This window comes from Phoca vitulina, unplaced genomic scaffold (assembly GCF_004348235.1).
Source record: "Phoca vitulina isolate PV1807 unplaced genomic scaffold, GSC_HSeal_1.0 scaffold63, whole genome shotgun sequence".
NCBI classification, from domain to species: Eukaryota; Metazoa; Chordata; class Mammalia; order Carnivora; family Phocidae; genus Phoca; species Phoca vitulina.
The window spans coordinates 3,067,441-3,084,777 of record NW_022589766.1 but is presented as its reverse complement, the minus strand read 5'-3'; the positions used below and the strand labels follow the sequence as shown (position 1 = coordinate 3,084,777).

Sequence of the window (17,337 nt, the reverse complement as noted above, 5' to 3'; positions counted from 1 at the left end):
CGAGCCCTGAAGCAGGCTCCGCGCTCAGTGGAGAATCTATTTGGGATTCTCTCTCTCCCTTTCCCCCTCAGTCTGCTGGCGCACACGTTCACTTTCTCTCTCTCTCAGATAAATAAATCTTTTTTTTTTTTAAAGAGGATATTATGACAGATTTTTGCACATAAATATAAAAACGTGGATGAACAAATTACCACTTGCCAAAACTGACTCAAAATATAAAATATCTGGATAGCTCTGTCGTCATCAAATATTTTAAATCTATAGTTTAAAATCTTCCCTAAAAGAGAAGCCCAGAGTTTTTACTGGAGGAACCAGTAAATCTAGTCTTACACAGCTGTTTCTATCGCTTTTCAGCCTTTTGGCTAAGATCAAGTATAGTCTTACACAGCTGTTTCAAAATACAGAAAAAGTGGGAATATTCCCAACTTATACAAAGCTATCACAAACATATCAAAACATATAAGAACAGTATGAGAAAGGATAATTATGGGCCAGTTTAACATAGAGGTGAAAGTTCTAAAAAATATTAAAAAGACCAAAGCAGGATTTATAAAAAAGGATAATCCATAATGACCAAAAAAATTGATTTATCTTAGTCATGCAAAGATGATTTGACATACAAAAACATGTAATTTGCCTTATAAACAGATTAAAGGGAAAAAATGGTATGTTTATCTCATTAGATGCAGAAAACGTATTTGATAGAATTTAAAATCCATTCATGATTAAAACATGAAAAACTTACTAGCAAATTAGGAATAGAACTTCCTTAACCTGAGAAAGAAGATCTGTCATTCTCTTAAGGCTGCCAACAGTTCTATCCACAAGTGCTGGTTAATTTACTTGTCCTCAGTTAACTCATCTATTGAACCAGGGCCTCCGGGAAGCAGTGACTTAATCCAGAGGAATGAGTCTAGTGTTAGGAATTGCTAAGATTATTGCAGTTAGGCAGAGGAGGTTTCTGGCAAGCCTTATAGTGCTCTTCACATCTTATTAATATGTATAGACTATTGTTTATGCATTCTCATTCATATAAGAAATACTAATTAAATATCTGCCCTCTGGGATGGGGATACCTTGATGAAAGTCAGTCCTGTTGTCAAGAAACTCACTCCAGTAGAGGAGGCCACCATATAGTCAGGAGACGCTGACTATGATAGAGGAAGGCCCAGGATGCCTTGGGGAGCATGGGAAGCTCATGAACTCAGACACTGGAGGAAAGGGGCTGGTAAAGGAAGACTTAGAGCAGTATCTTACAGGACAAGTTGAGGGCTAATCTTGCAGCCATAAGAAGATCAGACATTAATTTGGCTCCACTTTACTCTCCTTTTAAACTTACAATTCTTTTCCTTTATGACCTCAGCCAATAATAATAGCTAAAATTATTATGAACTTGCTCTGTGCCCTCCACAATTACAATAAGCACTTTATGGGTATTAACCCATTTAATCCTCACGACAGTATTATGAGGCATGTACTATAATTAACTACATTTTACAGACGAGGAAACGGCAAAGTAACTTTCCTGATGTTACTCAGCCCACCACTGACAGAGCCTGATTCAGACCTATGTTCTCAGAGTCCTTATCACTAATCCAGACTGCTTCTCCATAGATTGCAACCACCATATCCTCTGCTTTTCAGTAGAATTTAGAGAAAAGTGCAACCGAGAGAACTATTGAAAGCTAAGATTTGTGGGAACTTTGCCCTGAATGCAGTATTTGTATTATTGGCTTAAGCTGCAAGTCTTGATCTCAGACATTTTGGACATAGTCTTCAGACTTATACCATATTGTACTCAGATCATATCTATCACTTCAATCAAGTTAAAAGGGTTCACCTATAAAATATTGTATTTCTGGAAAGAAACTGAGTTTGGGCTTTTGGGGGGGTTTTTTGTTTTGGAGGATTTTTTGGTTTAGAGTTTTGTTACTGTGTGTGGGTAGATACCTCAAAACATTCTACCAATATAGCTGACCCTTGAACCACACGGGTTAGGGGTGCCGATGCCCAATATAGTTGAAAATCTGTGTACAGCTTTTGACTTCCCCAAAATTTACTAATAGGCTACTCTTGACCAGACACCTAATCTATAACATAAGCAGTGATTAACACAAATTTTGTGTGTTATATGTATATTATACTGTATTCTTAAAATTAAGCTAAAGAAAAGAAAATTGAGAAAATCATAAGGAAAACCCATTTACAATACTATGCTGTATTTATTTTTAAAAATCTGTGTATAGGTGGACACAGACAGTTCAAACCCGATTATTTGAGGGTCAGCTGTACTGTTGAAGGTTCTACCTTTGCCATGAAACCTCTTGATTACTTTAGGTTTTTGTGGGGGTTTTTTGGTTTGGGGTTTTTTTCTCTTCCTTACTCCAGCCTTTTTAAACTCTCTTGTTCAGGATTCTGTAGATATCATGTAAAAGAAACTCAGTTCAAAATAGTTAAGCTAACAAGAGTAGTTACTGGAAGAGTACCAGGACTGCTTACTAAGTCCGTAGAAGTGCTACTGGGCAGGGGCAGTTCCTAGACATAGGAATGCAGTTGGAGAGGCGGTTCCCCCAGGCCTCCCTCTCTCTGCCTGCAGTCTTTGCTTCCCTGTTTTCTGTGCTGATTTCATTTCCACCCCAGTGGCCTCACTTGGTGGTGGGACAGCTCCAGGTTTACCTTATCCCAGTTTAATGAGTTTAGAGAAGGAAAGACTTCTTTCTCAGACCCTTTTCAGTCTATCTGAATCCCAGGAAAGGATTCTGGCCCAGCTTGGATCCATGTGCATGTCCTTTGGACCAGTCCTTCTGGCCAGGGAGGTGGGGTGCTGTGATTGATTAGTTAGGCCTAACTTAAACGACTGCACCTGAGTGGACTCTGAGGGACAGATTCTTCACAATCTCACAGATCACAACCACACAGAATAGGCTTGGGGCAGGTGCTGTTGGAAAGGTGCTGTTAGAAGAAGACAGAAGGAAAATGCTGAACAGATAACCACAGGTTTCTGCTAAGGTGCTTATCTCTAACCCACATCTTGGCACTTTTCTCTACTTTGAGACTTTGAGCTCTTTGAGGGCAAAAACTGCAAACTTGAGAGCCAGAGGGCCCTGGATTTGATCCCCTGCATATCTCTGGCACTGCATAGCACTAGATGCTCAATAAGCAAGTATTTATTTCAATTCCTGTTTGCAATACTTTTCATTATTTTGGCTTACTCTAGTCATGATTTTAGGTAGACATTATCTTTTCCATTTTTAGTTTTAACTAAATTATTCAATATTGCTTCTGTGTTTAGTTCAGGATCTCACTGGATAAGTTATGGGTACTTGGTTAAACTACATATGTAAAAAATATGACTGAACAAACCTCTTCAAATAATAAGCAGATTGTTTCCCCATATTTTTTTAAAGATTTATTCATTTATTTTAGAGAGAGAGCGGGCCAGTGTGAGAGGGGGGAGGAGGAGAGGGAGAGAGAGAATCTCAAGCAGACTCCAAGCTGAGCACGGAGCCCGATGTAGGGCTCGGTTGCACAACCCTGACTGAGATCATGACCTGAGCCAAAACCAGGAGTTGGATGTTCAACTGACTGAGCCACCCAGGCACCCCTGTTTCCCCATATTTTTAATGGATTGGGGTTTTTTATTGAAAATAAAGTATCAAATCAAAGATTTGGCTTATGAAATTGGCTTATCTTTATTCCTTAGAAATGAATTAATACAAAAGTACATGATTTTAACATATATTTGTCCTCAGTGGCTACAGGACTTAAATACTTGTATTCAGGACTTTTTAATCATTCAGATATTTTTTAAACTTTTTTTACTTTAGTTTAACTTGCTTTCAGATTTTTGTCTCTTAATGAAAATGCCACATTAGTACATAAGACAAAAATATTTAAATCAACGGCATATTGATTTATTTTTATTTTCTCCTTAGGAACTGAGAGAAAGCTATAATACACAGCAGTTAGCGCTTGAACAACTTCATAAGATCAAACGTGACAAGTTGAAGGAAATTGAAAGAAAAAGGTCAGAGCTAATACAGAAAAAGAAACTAGAAGATGAGGCTATAAGGTAATATAGCTGATAAATTTATTATACTACATTACTGTTAGAATTCTAATTTTGTTGCCCATATCTTTATTTTGCTTATGAAAAGTTAAGGAAAATAAAAGGATTATCCTTGGATGCTAATTAAAGTCTCAATTTTAGAAATTCAGTTCTTCTTTTAGGGACTGAGATTATAGTAATCAATTTTATGTTCCACTGGTGAAAAATAGGGCTTTGGAGTCAGACAGGGATTAGACTTCTTGATCTACCACTTACTGTTTGGATGACCTTGGTTGAGTCACTTTACCTTTTGAACCCCGGTTTCTCCACCTGAAAAATAGAAATATTGATGCAGACCTTATAGGTAACTGAGAATTAAATTAAAAAAAAAAAAAATAGCTAATGAGCCAAACACAAATGTCTTACATTCATCATTTCTTTCTCTCCATTGTAAATCTATTAGTTTGCTGAAAGATCACAAAACCCAAATACTTAATTTTACAGAGTGATAAGATGGAGTATATAATGCCATGTTGCTGCAGTTCTTTTTATACCACTGAGCTTATCAATTGCCTCCATTTATAGCAAAGAGAAGTAAGACAGTTGCAGAATCTGAAGCATAGAACCATTTATTTAGAGACTCAGCATGATTTTTTTCTGTTGTATGGTCCTGTTTCTAATATGTTATGTTCCTCAGTAACCCCCCCCCCCCCCGCAAGTTCTCTAGTGTCAGAAATCAGTATAATTAACAAATATTAAGGAGCCAGCATTCCTTTGCCTTGGAGATAAGTAGACGAGTAATGCCCATGAAAGAGCTAATACTTACTAGGGAGGCAAGAAAAACACGTTACCATATAGCAGGCTTCTATTTTTAAAGGCTTCAGAATAAGCACTCCCAGCACACTTTTAATGAGTGGCCACTGTTGACTGTGATGCAAGAAGACTCTGGTTTTACTCCTTGTTCCTTGATTCCTCGTCATTCCAGTAGGAGATGCAGACAGCTAAACAGATCTCTGTAGTACTCTTTACTCCAAGCCCTTACTTCGTGGCCCCTAACAAGAGATACTAGAATAATATAAAAGCAGAGACTAAGAAGGCTCTTTATTTGCCACTTAACTGCCACTGAACATTGCACAAGGGAACTGTGCAGTGACTACATAGCTAATCACTGTGTCAGAATTTTCTGCTGACACGTTGCAAGTATCTTGATATCTCTTCATCATTGCTCACAATTTTTTTAGGCCAGCAAGCCATATTAATAATACACATATTCATTTGATTCATCCTCCTCACACTTTATCCTGCTATAGAAGAGGGAAGAAGTCAGAGAAGAAACACATGTCCGATCAGTCCAGAGCTGAGTCTTAGAAGTATAACTTGATTTCTTGGCCATTTACCTTGGAAGATTCCCTCCTTGTCCCGTGCTGTTGGTTATAGTCAGGTTTTCACTGTGTAGATGTGGCCTCTTTGCCCTTTGTCCAGCTTCTGAGGTATCTTCTGGCTCTGGACCAGTTTCTCATGCACTAACTCATACATAAGAAAGTCTACCAAAATTTAATTTTATATTCTCTTAACTCTCTAGCCTTTCTTTATCCCAGTAAACATGTGGTAAATACTTGGTGGTGTTTATAATCTCTGGGAATTCAAATAGAAGCTAGATTAGGTCATCTTAGGTGTGGAAGAATATCATAGAAGGCGACCGAGGAACTAACTGGGAAAAGGAATGGCAGTTGAGATTAAGAAAGGACCGCAGAGAAGCATGGCCCTCAAAGGAGAGCCAGATGTCAGTCACAGAAGTGCTGGAGGAAGCACTCTTTGGAGTGAGAGAGGGTATGGGAGGATTTGAAAAGGGTCAAGAGGAAGCTAGTCATGGGGTAATGAACCAGGAGTATGAAGTGTAAAACAGTTCAGGAATGAGGAAGAAAGGTGGCTAAGTGAGTCTACGGTTTTGGGGATTATATAGAATTTCCAAATTCCTCCAAGAATTCTAGGAATTGAGACATGGAATTAAGCCAAGGTATCCTTCTCGGTGGGGCATAAATACCCCCAACTCCCAGGATGAATCCAGCCACAAGCTCTGCTGTCCCTGATAGTGTGAGCAGAGGCTTGGAGAAGGTGCTAAATTTAGTGGTGGCAGCTCTGCCTCCGAGTAAGACCATAAAAAATATATGCAAGAAAGAAAACTATGGTGAACATTAGTTTCAATACTGTAATAGCTAAGTCTGATCAGAGACCATCTTGCCTAGCTAGAAACCAAGCTGCAGCTATATCATATGTCCTAGAAACACATATGGAAGCATGGACCTATAGGGGAAACATGTCCTATTCTCTAACAGTGGAAAAGACTTTCAAGGGATAATGTAGAAAGTAGGTAATCTGCCCAGAAGCATTTCCTGTTTCCACAGTAATGACCGAATCCTGAAAACAGGGGTTAGCTAGGATAGTGGAAATAAGAGCTAGAATATAGTCCTTGTGAAAAATCTGGAGGGAAAGGAAGAATGTTTAGATATACCTTTTGGACTTGTTTTCTGAATAGTTCCCCTTCTTGGGACTGGGAGGTTAGCTGACAGGAGGGAATTTAAGGGTATGGGAAATTGTCAGTCCTACTCCCCAGCTCATCTGTTTGCCTCTCTTGATTAATTGGTTTCACCTTCATCCATGATCCCCACTGTTTCTCCACACCCCCTACTAATATGTCTTTGCTATATAATAAATATATGATTATATATAAATACATAAGAAATATGTAATATTTCTATAGTTTGTGAGGAACAAGATCTAATATTTTTATTTTGCATAACAAAAATTTTAGGACATTATGCAAACTCTTTTTTTTTTTTAATGTAAAGGAAAGCAAAGCAAGGAAAAGAAAACTTATGGAGAGAAAGTCTTAGAAAGGAGGAAGAAGAAAAACAAAAGCGACTCCAGGAAGAAAAAACACAAGAGAAAGTTCAAGAAGAAGAGCGGAAAGTGGAGGAGAAGCAATGTAAGGATAAGGATAAAAATAATAGATTTGATTTTTCTGAGACAGAACAATGAAAGCAGTAAGAAAAAAAGATGAGAGGGGAAAAAAATTTTTAAACATGTTAACCTTTGAGTCAGAAAAAAACCTTTTTCTAAATTAAACTTGGAGAAGTGCATAGGCTTTATTAAAACAGACTGAGGGTAGAAGTCTTAAAACAACATGTAGAAAAGAAGATCATAATCACTGAGTAGCTATGAACAGACCCTGACATGGTTTTCATAACTGAAGTAAACAGTTGTAGTTTATTCAGCCAGTGTTAACTAAACTGTTTATTTTAATGAATAACAGTAAAATTTTAAGTCTTTGCATATTAAAATTTTCTCAAATGATACACTTTGTTTATGCTGCATCTCAGATTCCATTCTTAAGATACTTTACATATTACTGTATCTCTTGTGGATATACAAATATTTGAATCCTTATTAATGATACATGTGTTGAAATTTCTGTAAGCTAAAGCATTTATTCTGCAAATAAAGTTAAATATTTTTAATCTTATTAAGGCTAGTGTATCTGTGAGCTCTTCTGTTTTTCTTTTAGAACCATACTGGTAAATCTACAGCTCTTTCTTCACTGAACCCTGTTCACTGCTAATCTCATCTGTGACCTCTCTCTCTGTCTCTTCTTCCCTGTTACGTCCTGAGCGCCACAGAACAAACCTTGCTGCTTGGCCTCCTTGCACTTTGCACGGCTTAGCCTGCCACCACTCCTCTGCCTTCCCCACGTCCCCGCGCGTGGCACACCCTGCAAGTCATGGCTTTGTTTCATTGCCTCCTACTTCACTGAAGATGAACGTCCTCATTTGCTTTTATATTGATTCTGTGACTGTACAAGATATTTAAATCCTAACAAGCCTGTGTCAAATGGATTTTCATTTTACTGTTTGATGTTCAGTTTTTTTCCTTTTGATTTTGCAAGCTCTTTATGTTATAGAGTCATCACAAAAATGTGTATACATGAAAGTAGCAAATAATGACAATTATCTTCTCTTTAGGTGAGCCAGCTAGTGCTTTGGTAAATTATAAAGCATTGTATCGCTTTGAAGCCAGGAGCCATGATGAGATGAGTTTTAATTCTGGGGATATAATACAGGTAGGAAACAGTCTTTTTTGTTCATGAATAAGCTTAATACAATGTAATATGTTACTGTCTATAATAATAATGACTATAATTTTATATAGTGATTTCCCATTTAAAAAGCATATCTTGAACTTTATCTGATTTGGCCCTAACGACATACTGCAGATCTGCCATATTCTAGGTAAGGAAGCTTAGACTTACACAAAATGTAACAGTCAGCAGGACAGTGCCAGAGTGGGTTGCAAGTACATGTCTTTGATTTCCAAATCCAGTGTTCTTTACACTGTGCCATTGCTTCACATCATAAAAGGTGATGCTGATTTTGTTATGTTAATAAATTACCAGTGAAATTTGGAGAAGCTGATTATTTTCTGGCAACCAATAAAAGAGTTGAAGGAGGTAGGTTCTATAGCTCTAACTAGATGCAGTCCCTTGTTCCTGGAAAAAAAAAGGCCTTTATTATATAGTCACAAACCACATAAAATGGATGAATAAGACAAGATGCAGGGAATAGCATTTGATACAGCCATTGTGATATAATGGAAAGAATACAGGCTTTAGGAGCATACTAACTTGGGTTTTAGTGTCTGCTTCGGTTTTCTTCTTAGTAAATTAAGATAATATTGCCCAGAATACCTAGCCAGTGCCTGCTTTCGTTTTTCCCTGCATGGTCACCAGTGTGGTGTATTTTATCAGTTACATAGCAAATATTTAGTGATACTTGGCGTAGTGTTTACCAGAAACATCTGTTCAAACACTCATGATGGTGCCCAGCTGCACATTCCTTCTGTTACCATTGCCACCACACGCAGTGCCACAGTCTGGTGGCCCTCTTGATCCTCCTCCTCCTGTTGGTGGTGATGAGGTTGTATCCAAGAATGAAGAAATGCAGCCTATCTCTGGGCACATTTGGTCAAGAGCGTACTTATATTTTTGGTTACATCTTTTATTTATTCTGTCAACAAATATTTGTTGAGGGCTATGGCTAGGCTAGGGATATAGTAAACAAGACACAGTCTCTGCACTTAATGAGCTGATAGTCTGTTGAGAAAGACAGACATTCTAATGTAGTAGAGGAAGGAAGGTGGTGGAAAGCTACCAGCTTTAGAGCAGACCTCCCCCCATGGTCATCAAGCCAGTCTGGTGGCAGTGACAACAGGAACATTAACTTAGCTAGAGTTTCTTGACTGTTTGTGTTCTCCGCCGAGTCACCGATGTAAAGAATGAGTCATGTGTTACTACCAGATGCCTGATTTGGACAACTTGGTTGATGACAGTGTCATTCACTAAGAGAGGAAGATCAGAAGGAGGGAATTTGAGTAAGAGTTACAATGAGTTTAATTTTGGGTGAGTTTCAAATTTCCAGGCAGCAGGTGGATACAACTCTGGCTATCCACAGATACAGGGGGATCTCAGGCAGAGATCAGAGGAGGCCAGTTTGAGTGTCATCATTATGTTGTGATGGTAATTGACATGAGTGTAGAGGATGATTGATGATGCAATTCCCCAAGAGACATGAATACTGGAGGGATTATTAGAGGAAGGGGAACCTTAAAAGAACGAGAGGTAGGAAAAAGCCAGGAGAGTAGTTTAGTGTTAGGGAATTTTGAGAAGAGTGGTCTGGATCTCCATGTGAAATAAGATGGGACTAAAAAAAAAAATAACCATTAGATTAACAGTATCACAGCTATCGTTAACCTGGAGGAAAACAATATTCGTTGAGTGGAGTGGTGGGGGAAGAAGCCAGATTTCAGTGACCTGAACAAATTGGAAGGGAGGGAGAGGAGACAGTGAATATATAAAATTCTTTGAAGGAGCTTGGCTTTTGAAAGGGAGAAGGGAGAGAAAATGATAGTGAGGAGTATGGGTTGAGGGAAGTTGTTCTATGTTTCGTGTTTTTGTTTGTTTGTTTTTTTAACTTGGCTGAAGCTTGAGCAAGTTTAATGATAGAGAAGATCTGCAGAGAGGGAAAGGGTTAATGATACTGGATTTAGTAAAGTGCACAACTGTAAATGTACAACTCAAATGTAGATTTGTACACATGTATATATCTGTTAAACTACCACTCAGATCAACATATAGAACACAGAACACTCAGGAAGGCACCTCATGCCTCCCTGGCAGACCTCTCTATTCTGACCAGTGGATGCAGATGAGGAAGATTCTCGATAGGGCTGGAGGGCTTGGGATCTAGAGCACAGGAGAGAGTAGTGGAAGGACTAGATAACCTCTTCCTTTGTGATTAGAGGGCTGAAAGAAAAGGATGGATGGGATTATTAAATACATTTTGCTGAGTTAGAAGGTGAGCTCAGATCTGAGGGCTTCCCTGTTCTTGGTAAGATAGGAGGCAAGGTCTAATCAACTTAATGGATGAGAGTAGCAGAAGAGATTTGATTGAAAGTGAAAAAGATTAGAAATTCCACTGAGTCCTGGCAACATTTTCCGTGACAACCTGTTTTTCAAGCGTTCATATGTGTTAGTGCTATTTTTGAAGTAATAGTTTCCATTAACCTGTGAGAACTTATGTAAAATTTTCTAGTTTAAGTCACTATGTAAATTGACAAGTAAAAATTAATTAGGGCTACAAATAACAGATATGAAATCGGTTAAAATTGACCCCTAACAAAGCAAACTTGGTCTAATTCTAAAGATTAAATGAATGGGCCTTTTCTTCTTGGAAAGGTAGAAAATATTAGGAAAAAGTATTAAAGAAAGTAGGCTTTTAAAAGTTTATAGAAAAAGGAGGAAGTTAGTGTTTGAAGGCTAGTATTTATACCTGTCAGTGATCCTTGTTTTGAGACCCAACACTTAAATCAGGTGAATTGCTGAGCATGCTGCTTTCGGTTGCATAATTCCTTGGGGTCTGTTGTGTTCTTGTCTTCGTTTTTAGTGCTCTGGATTGGCTATTTTAAAGTAGTCTTAAACTAGATCTACAGGATGATATTTTAGCAGTGGTTTTTATGTTCTGTTTCAGAACACCATTTTATAGTTACTACATAGCTATGCTAGCTATGATAGAACTAATGAGTGAGTTTAGCAAGGTTACAGGATACAAGATCAATATACGAAGACAAATGTTCATAGTTTTATTTGTAATAGCCAAAAACTGGAAACAACTCAAATGTCCATTACTAGGTAAGCATATAAACAAATTGTGGTACATCTATACAATGTAATACTCCTCAGCAATAAAAGGGAGAAAAAAATGAAACTATAAATCATCTGTGTGTGTTACCAGTTGGAAAATAGTATTCAGAACTCTTAGTTCAAGAAGATTCTGTGATAGGAACAGAAAAAACTAAGCAAAAAAATTAATGATTAACTATAGGATAATAACAAGTTTGCAAGAAAGTAAGTATAATTATCAGAATAGTGCATTATTCAGATGTGAAAATTTATTTGCATAGTCATAATAATGTAACCATTGAATATAATTTAACGAAAAATTTTGAGATAGCAGTATTGATAGAATAAAAAGATGCAGTAAAAGAAAGTTAAATGTTGATTTTCCATAACCAAAAGCCAATAGATGTCTAAAATTGAAACATTCAAGAAATAGTAATATAAGTATGTTATTTAGAAATACAGAAGATAATACAGAAGAAACAACTAAAAATGGCAAGTTACTGTGAGGAGTGGAAATAAGGGCACAGTGAGTGATGGGGTCTTCCAGGATAAGCCATGTAGAATGCTGTTTGTTTTGTAAACTATTTTCGTATTTAACTTGGATGAAATTAAAAATTAAATTTTAAAAAGGCACTTTGTCAGTAATTAGAGATAGTGAGTGACCTATTGATTTGTAGAAAATGGTGTCAACTTAATTCTGAAAATGAGGCTACCATACAGTAGTCTGCGTCTCCTTCCTTTGTAAACGTGTAGCATTCTAACCATTGTTAACCCTTCTTTTTGTTTCCATAGGTTGATGAAAAAACCATAGGAGAACCTGGTTGGCTTTATGGTAGTTTTCAAGGAAATTTTGGCTGGTTTCCATGCAACTACGTAGAAAAAATGCCATCAGGTGAAAAATCTGTGTCTCCTAAGAAGGCCTTACTTCCCCCTACAGTATCTGTATCTGCTACCTCAACTTCTTCTGAGTAAGTTTTTAGCTGACAGTGGAGTTTATGCATGTTTTGGTAAATGTATAAATACCTAATAGGTATTCGTGTCAGCCTGCTGCTTAATCATATTATAATCTGTGCTGGGCTCTCCAAGAGTACCTTTTGTTCCAAATTTCATAGTAGAATTTAACAAATAAAAATGTAGGTCAGTACTTTGTTCATGAATTTTTTTTCCACAGATTTTGTTTAAACACAAAGTAAATTATATACAAGCTGATAAATTTGTAGTACATTAGATTTTAAATGATTAACTGTACTTATATCAAAGTGTTGTATTTACAGATCACTTTCTTCAAGTCAACCAGCATCAGTGACTGATTATCAAAATGTATCTTTTACAAACCTAACTGTTAATACATCATGGCAGAAAAAATCAGCTTTTACTCGTACTGTGTCCCCTGGATCTGTATCACCGATTCATGGACAGGTGTGTATCTTTAATTTTGTGTGCTTTATCCTTTTTTTTTTTTTTTTAAGATTTATTTATTTATTTTAGAGAGTGAGAGAGAGCACACGCACAAGTGGGGGAAGGAGCAGAGGGAGAGAAACTCAAGTAGACTCCGTGCTGAGCATAGAGGCTGACGCGGGGCTCAATCTCACAACCCTGAGATCATGACCTGAGCCAAAATCAAGAGTTGGGACACTCAACCGACTGAGCCATCGAGGCGCCCCTGTGTTCTTTATTCTTTGACATTGCTCCTGTTCACATAAAATTGAATAAAGAGGGCACCTGGGTGGCTTAGTCGTTAAGCATCTGCCTTCGGCTCAGGTCATGATCCCAGGATCCTAGGATCGAGTCCCGCATTGAGCTCCCTGCTCAGCGGGGAGTCTGCTTCTTCCTCTCCCACTCCCCCTGCTTGTGTTCCCTCTCTTGCTGTGTCTCTCTCTGTCAAATAAATAAATAAAATCTTAAAAAAAAAATAGAAGATTTTTGTACAACGGCATCATTTACTCTTTTAACCAGAATTTGTAACATTTGGTTTCTGTTCTTATTGTTCACGTGTGATATAATGTAAAGAAATTATTATTACTTAGAAGTTTCTCAACAATTCATTTTCATAGCATCCAGTTGCTACCAGTTTTCTTTTTTTATTTTTTTTTTTTAATTTTATTTATTTATTTGGCAGAGAGAGACACAGTGAGAGAGGGAACACAAGCATGGGGAGTGGGAGAGGGAGAAGCAGACTTACTGCTGAACAGGGAGCCCAATGTGGGGCTCGATCCCAGGACCCTGGAATCATGACCTGAGCTGAAGGCAGACACCCAACGACTGAGCCACCCAGGCACCCCAAACAGTTAAGATTTCTAAGCTCAAAATGTCATCTTGACAAATCTGGTTATATTATTCTTAATTCATAGTTATTGTAAGAAGATATTTGGGCTTGGGAGTTTTTGGTTTTTTGTTCTTAAAAAAGTTATTTGTGTGGGAACTACGTTATATATATTTAGCCCCTGATTTAGATGTAACCATTACAGGCATTGTTACATTAACATTATTGAAAAGAAATCACAGACTTCATCAGAATAGAGTCCGGAGATTTCACCTTCACTCAAAAAATGTTTATACGTGACCATAGGTTCCAGGCATTTCATTATGTGCTAGAAATTTAATGGGAAAAAAATCCCTGCCATTAAGAAGTCATAATTTAATGAGACAGACACAGAAATAAATAATTGTAGGGGCACCTGGTTGGCTCAGAGGGTTAAGCATCTGCCTTCAGCTCAGGTCATGATCTCCAAGTCTTGGGAATGAGCCCCACATAGGGCTCCCTGCTCAGCGGGGAGCTTGCTTCTCCCCCTCCCTTTGCACCCCCCCTCGTGCTCGCTTGTGCTCTCTCTCTCTCAAATGAATAAATAAATCTTTAAAATCTTTAAAAAATAAATCTTTTAAAAAGAAGAAATAATTGTAAAATATGAGAAGTGTTGTCATAAAGATATTCTACAAAGACTTGTATATACAGCTGAGAGAGATCTCATTCAGTCTGTGGGAATTGGAGCAGGGTTCACAAAGGGCCAGGTATTGGAGCAGGACCTTTGAAGATAAGATTTTAGCAAACAGAGAAGGAAAGTTACTCCTGTGAAAAAATAATTTGGGGAAGATAGTGAGGCATGTTAACACAAGGAGTTTGCAGGTCGAGAATTGTTTATAGTGTGGCTAGAGTACAGGATTCATGGAGAAAGGGTCAAGAATTGAAGTTAGGGGTGGAGGTTTATTTGTGAAGTATTTAATACAGTGCCCAGCAACTTGGCAGTGGGCAGCCCATGAAAGTTTCTAAGAGGTGTATATTTTAGAAACCTAACTCCAGCAGTGGTACAGGGGCCAGATTGGTGGAAGGAAGGAAAGGAGTCAAGGAAGGAAGGATGCTACAGGAGCTAAGTAACAAGAGAGGACGATGTGAACCAGTGCCACAGTAAAGAAAATGTGTAGAAGAGGAAAGGGATTTCCCTTCTATACATTTTCAGGATCTTTAGCTCGAGTAACAGGAAATGTGGTGATGGCATTGTCTTGGGTGGGTGTTGCAAGAGGAGTGGGTTCCATGGGTTCTAAAAATGATACATCCCACACGTGCAACCTAGGTATCTGTTTTAGAGACAACCTGGTGGGAAGGCCCAGTAAACAGTCTGACTTACAAGTCTGGAGCTCAGGAGATAAAGTTACAACTAAGATATAGATTTGAGGGACACCTGGGTGGCTCAGTCGTTTAAGCATCTGCCTTTGGCTCGGGTCATGATCCCGGAGTCCCGGGATAGATAGTCCCACGTCGGGCTCCTTGCTCGGTGGGGAGCCTGCTTCTCCCTCTGCCTGCCACTCCCCCTGCTTGTGCACGTGCTCTCTCTCTCTGACAAATGAAGAAATAAAATCTTTAAAAAAAAGAAAAGATTTGAGGGACACCTGGGTGGCTCAGTCAGTTAAGTGTCTGCCTTCAGCTCAGGTCATGACCCCAGGATCCTGGGATCGAGTCCCTCATACGGCTCCTTGCTCAGCGGGGAACCTGCTTCTCCCTCTGCCTGCCGCTCCCCCTGCTTGTGCACTCCTTCTCTGACAAATAAAATCTTTTTTTAAAAAAAGATTTGAAAAGGCATAGACATAAATAAGATAATTTAGGGAAATCATGTGAAACAGGAAAGGAAAGGGCCTGGACCAAAAAGGGGATCCATCAATCACCAGAGAGTGAGCTTTCAGAACAGCAGGGGTGTTAAGTGATGTCAGCATTGTTCAAACATCAGGGAAAATAAGGGTTTGGAAGAAGCTTTTTGGGCTTTGACGTTATCGATGACCTTGTCAAGAAGAGGTTCAGTAGTGTGGTGGGTGCAGAACCTAAATTAAAATGGATTGAGTTCCTGTCTTTAAGGAATTTAGAAGTAGAAGTTAAGTAGAGAGGTGGAGAGATTGACTATTTTAGAGAGGCACTTCAAGATGTTACAAGATATTTGTAGAAAAGGGAGGGCATAGTATAGAGATTTAGAGTACAGGTAAAGAGATTAGCCTTATCAACGAATACTCCTTCCTCGGAGAGGAGGCAAAGAAAGGAGAATGAGTAAGAATACAAGGAGGAAGTTCAGGGATGGAGAGCAGAAAAGTGAAGGGAGGCAGAGCACAACCGTATCTGTAGGGCTAGTGGTGTGACCTGTGACCTGCCGTGACCGCAGGGAGGGGATCACAGGGAGGGGATGTCGGGAACTGGAGGACAGGAAGGGGCTGCAGTAATTCTTTGCATTTGTTCTGTGATGTCTACTTGATGGATTTATGAGTATATTTCTTGAGTGCCCAGTGTTCCTCTTCCAATCCAGTGATACTTCATGCCAAGATGTTTCCTTGAACGGTAGGTGTTCAGTCTTTAACAGAAGGCTACGCAAATGTTCTCTGTCATATATCATTTTAAATTGGTTAGTAGATAAAGGTTATCTTAAGTCACGACCACACCAAACTGGTCTCTGTTTAAACAGTAAGTAAATTATATATTAGGAAACAGAAATCCTGGTTACCTTTTTTTTTTTTTTCCCCAATTTTGTGGTTTTGTATTCACAGGGACAGGTTGTAGAAAACCTAAAGGCACAGGCCCTTTGTTCTTGGACTGCAAAGAAAGACAACCACTTGAACTTCTCAAAACATGATATTATTACTGTCTTGGAGCAGCAAGAAAATTGGTGGTTTGGGGAGGTACATGGAGGAAGAGGATGGTTTCCAAAATCTTATGTCAAAATCATCCCTGGGAGTGAAGTCAAGCGGGAAGAGTAAGCATTTTGTGTTTCCATGAGATATGGATGTTGGTGTTTTCACTAATGAGTCCGCCGTAGAACCACTGGCTGTTCCGTCAAGTAAAACATTTATGCTTGAGTTTTGACCATCAGAAGGGTAATTCCAAGAATGAAAAAAGTGCACTTCAGATATTTGTACCAGTTTTAGAATATATTTTATTCTAGTTATTTCAGATCCCTAAAGTTCTCAAAGTGCTTAAAATTTGAGATCGGTTGTTTTCATTGTGCTATCAGGTCAGTTAGAGAAGTTACTTTTCATTTCCTTTGGAGCACTTTTCCCATGTTGTTTACTTTGCACTGTCAGTTTTTAAATAAATGTTTACTGAGGACCTCCCCTTTGCCAAAGTGTAGGACTTGCCGTTTCTGGGCCTCCAGGATTCCTTGAAGATCACACCTCTCTTACTGCTCATAACAGACTGGAATGTAGTTACGTATTTTCTTACCCATACCCCTTATTAGATCGTAAGCTCCAGGAGGACAGGGTCCATGTCTTTGTTTGTTTTTGAGTTTTTCCCCTGCCTCGTGTCATCTCAGTGCATGGTAGCTTCTCAGTCATGTTAGCTCAGTGAATAAGGAGTCATTGAAGCAACAGTGAGTTGAATCCATTTTCAAATGAACAGCAAGTAAAAACTAGACAAGGTCTCTGGCCTTTATTTCCCAGTCTGCAGAGGAGTGAGATCATCAAACATCTTTAAGATGTTTAAGAAATAAGGGGCTCCTGGGTGGCTCAGTTGTTGGGTGTCTGCCTTCGGCTCAGGTCATGTTCCCAGAGTCCTGGGATCGAGTGCCGCATTGGGCTCCCTGCT

At 38.6% G+C, this 17,337-nt stretch overlaps 1 protein-coding gene across 7 annotated transcripts in view; it reads left to right on the top strand.

Moving 5' to 3' along the window:
- Positions 1-17,337, top strand: part of ITSN2 (intersectin 2) — a 136,575-nt gene that overhangs the window by 66,445 nt on the left and 52,793 nt on the right. For all 7 annotated transcript variants that reach the window (XM_032391677.1, XM_032391676.1, XM_032391674.1 and 4 more), the window contains 6 exons: positions 3,936-4,072; positions 6,898-7,034; positions 8,068-8,165; positions 12,072-12,247; positions 12,554-12,698; positions 16,302-16,507. In XM_032391677.1, coding sequence (XP_032247568.1) covers positions 3,936-4,072; positions 6,898-7,034; positions 8,068-8,165; positions 12,072-12,247; positions 12,554-12,698; positions 16,302-16,507 — 899 coding nt within the window. The remainder of the gene's footprint in view (positions 1-3,935; positions 4,073-6,897; positions 7,035-8,067; positions 8,166-12,071; positions 12,248-12,553; positions 12,699-16,301; positions 16,508-17,337) is intronic.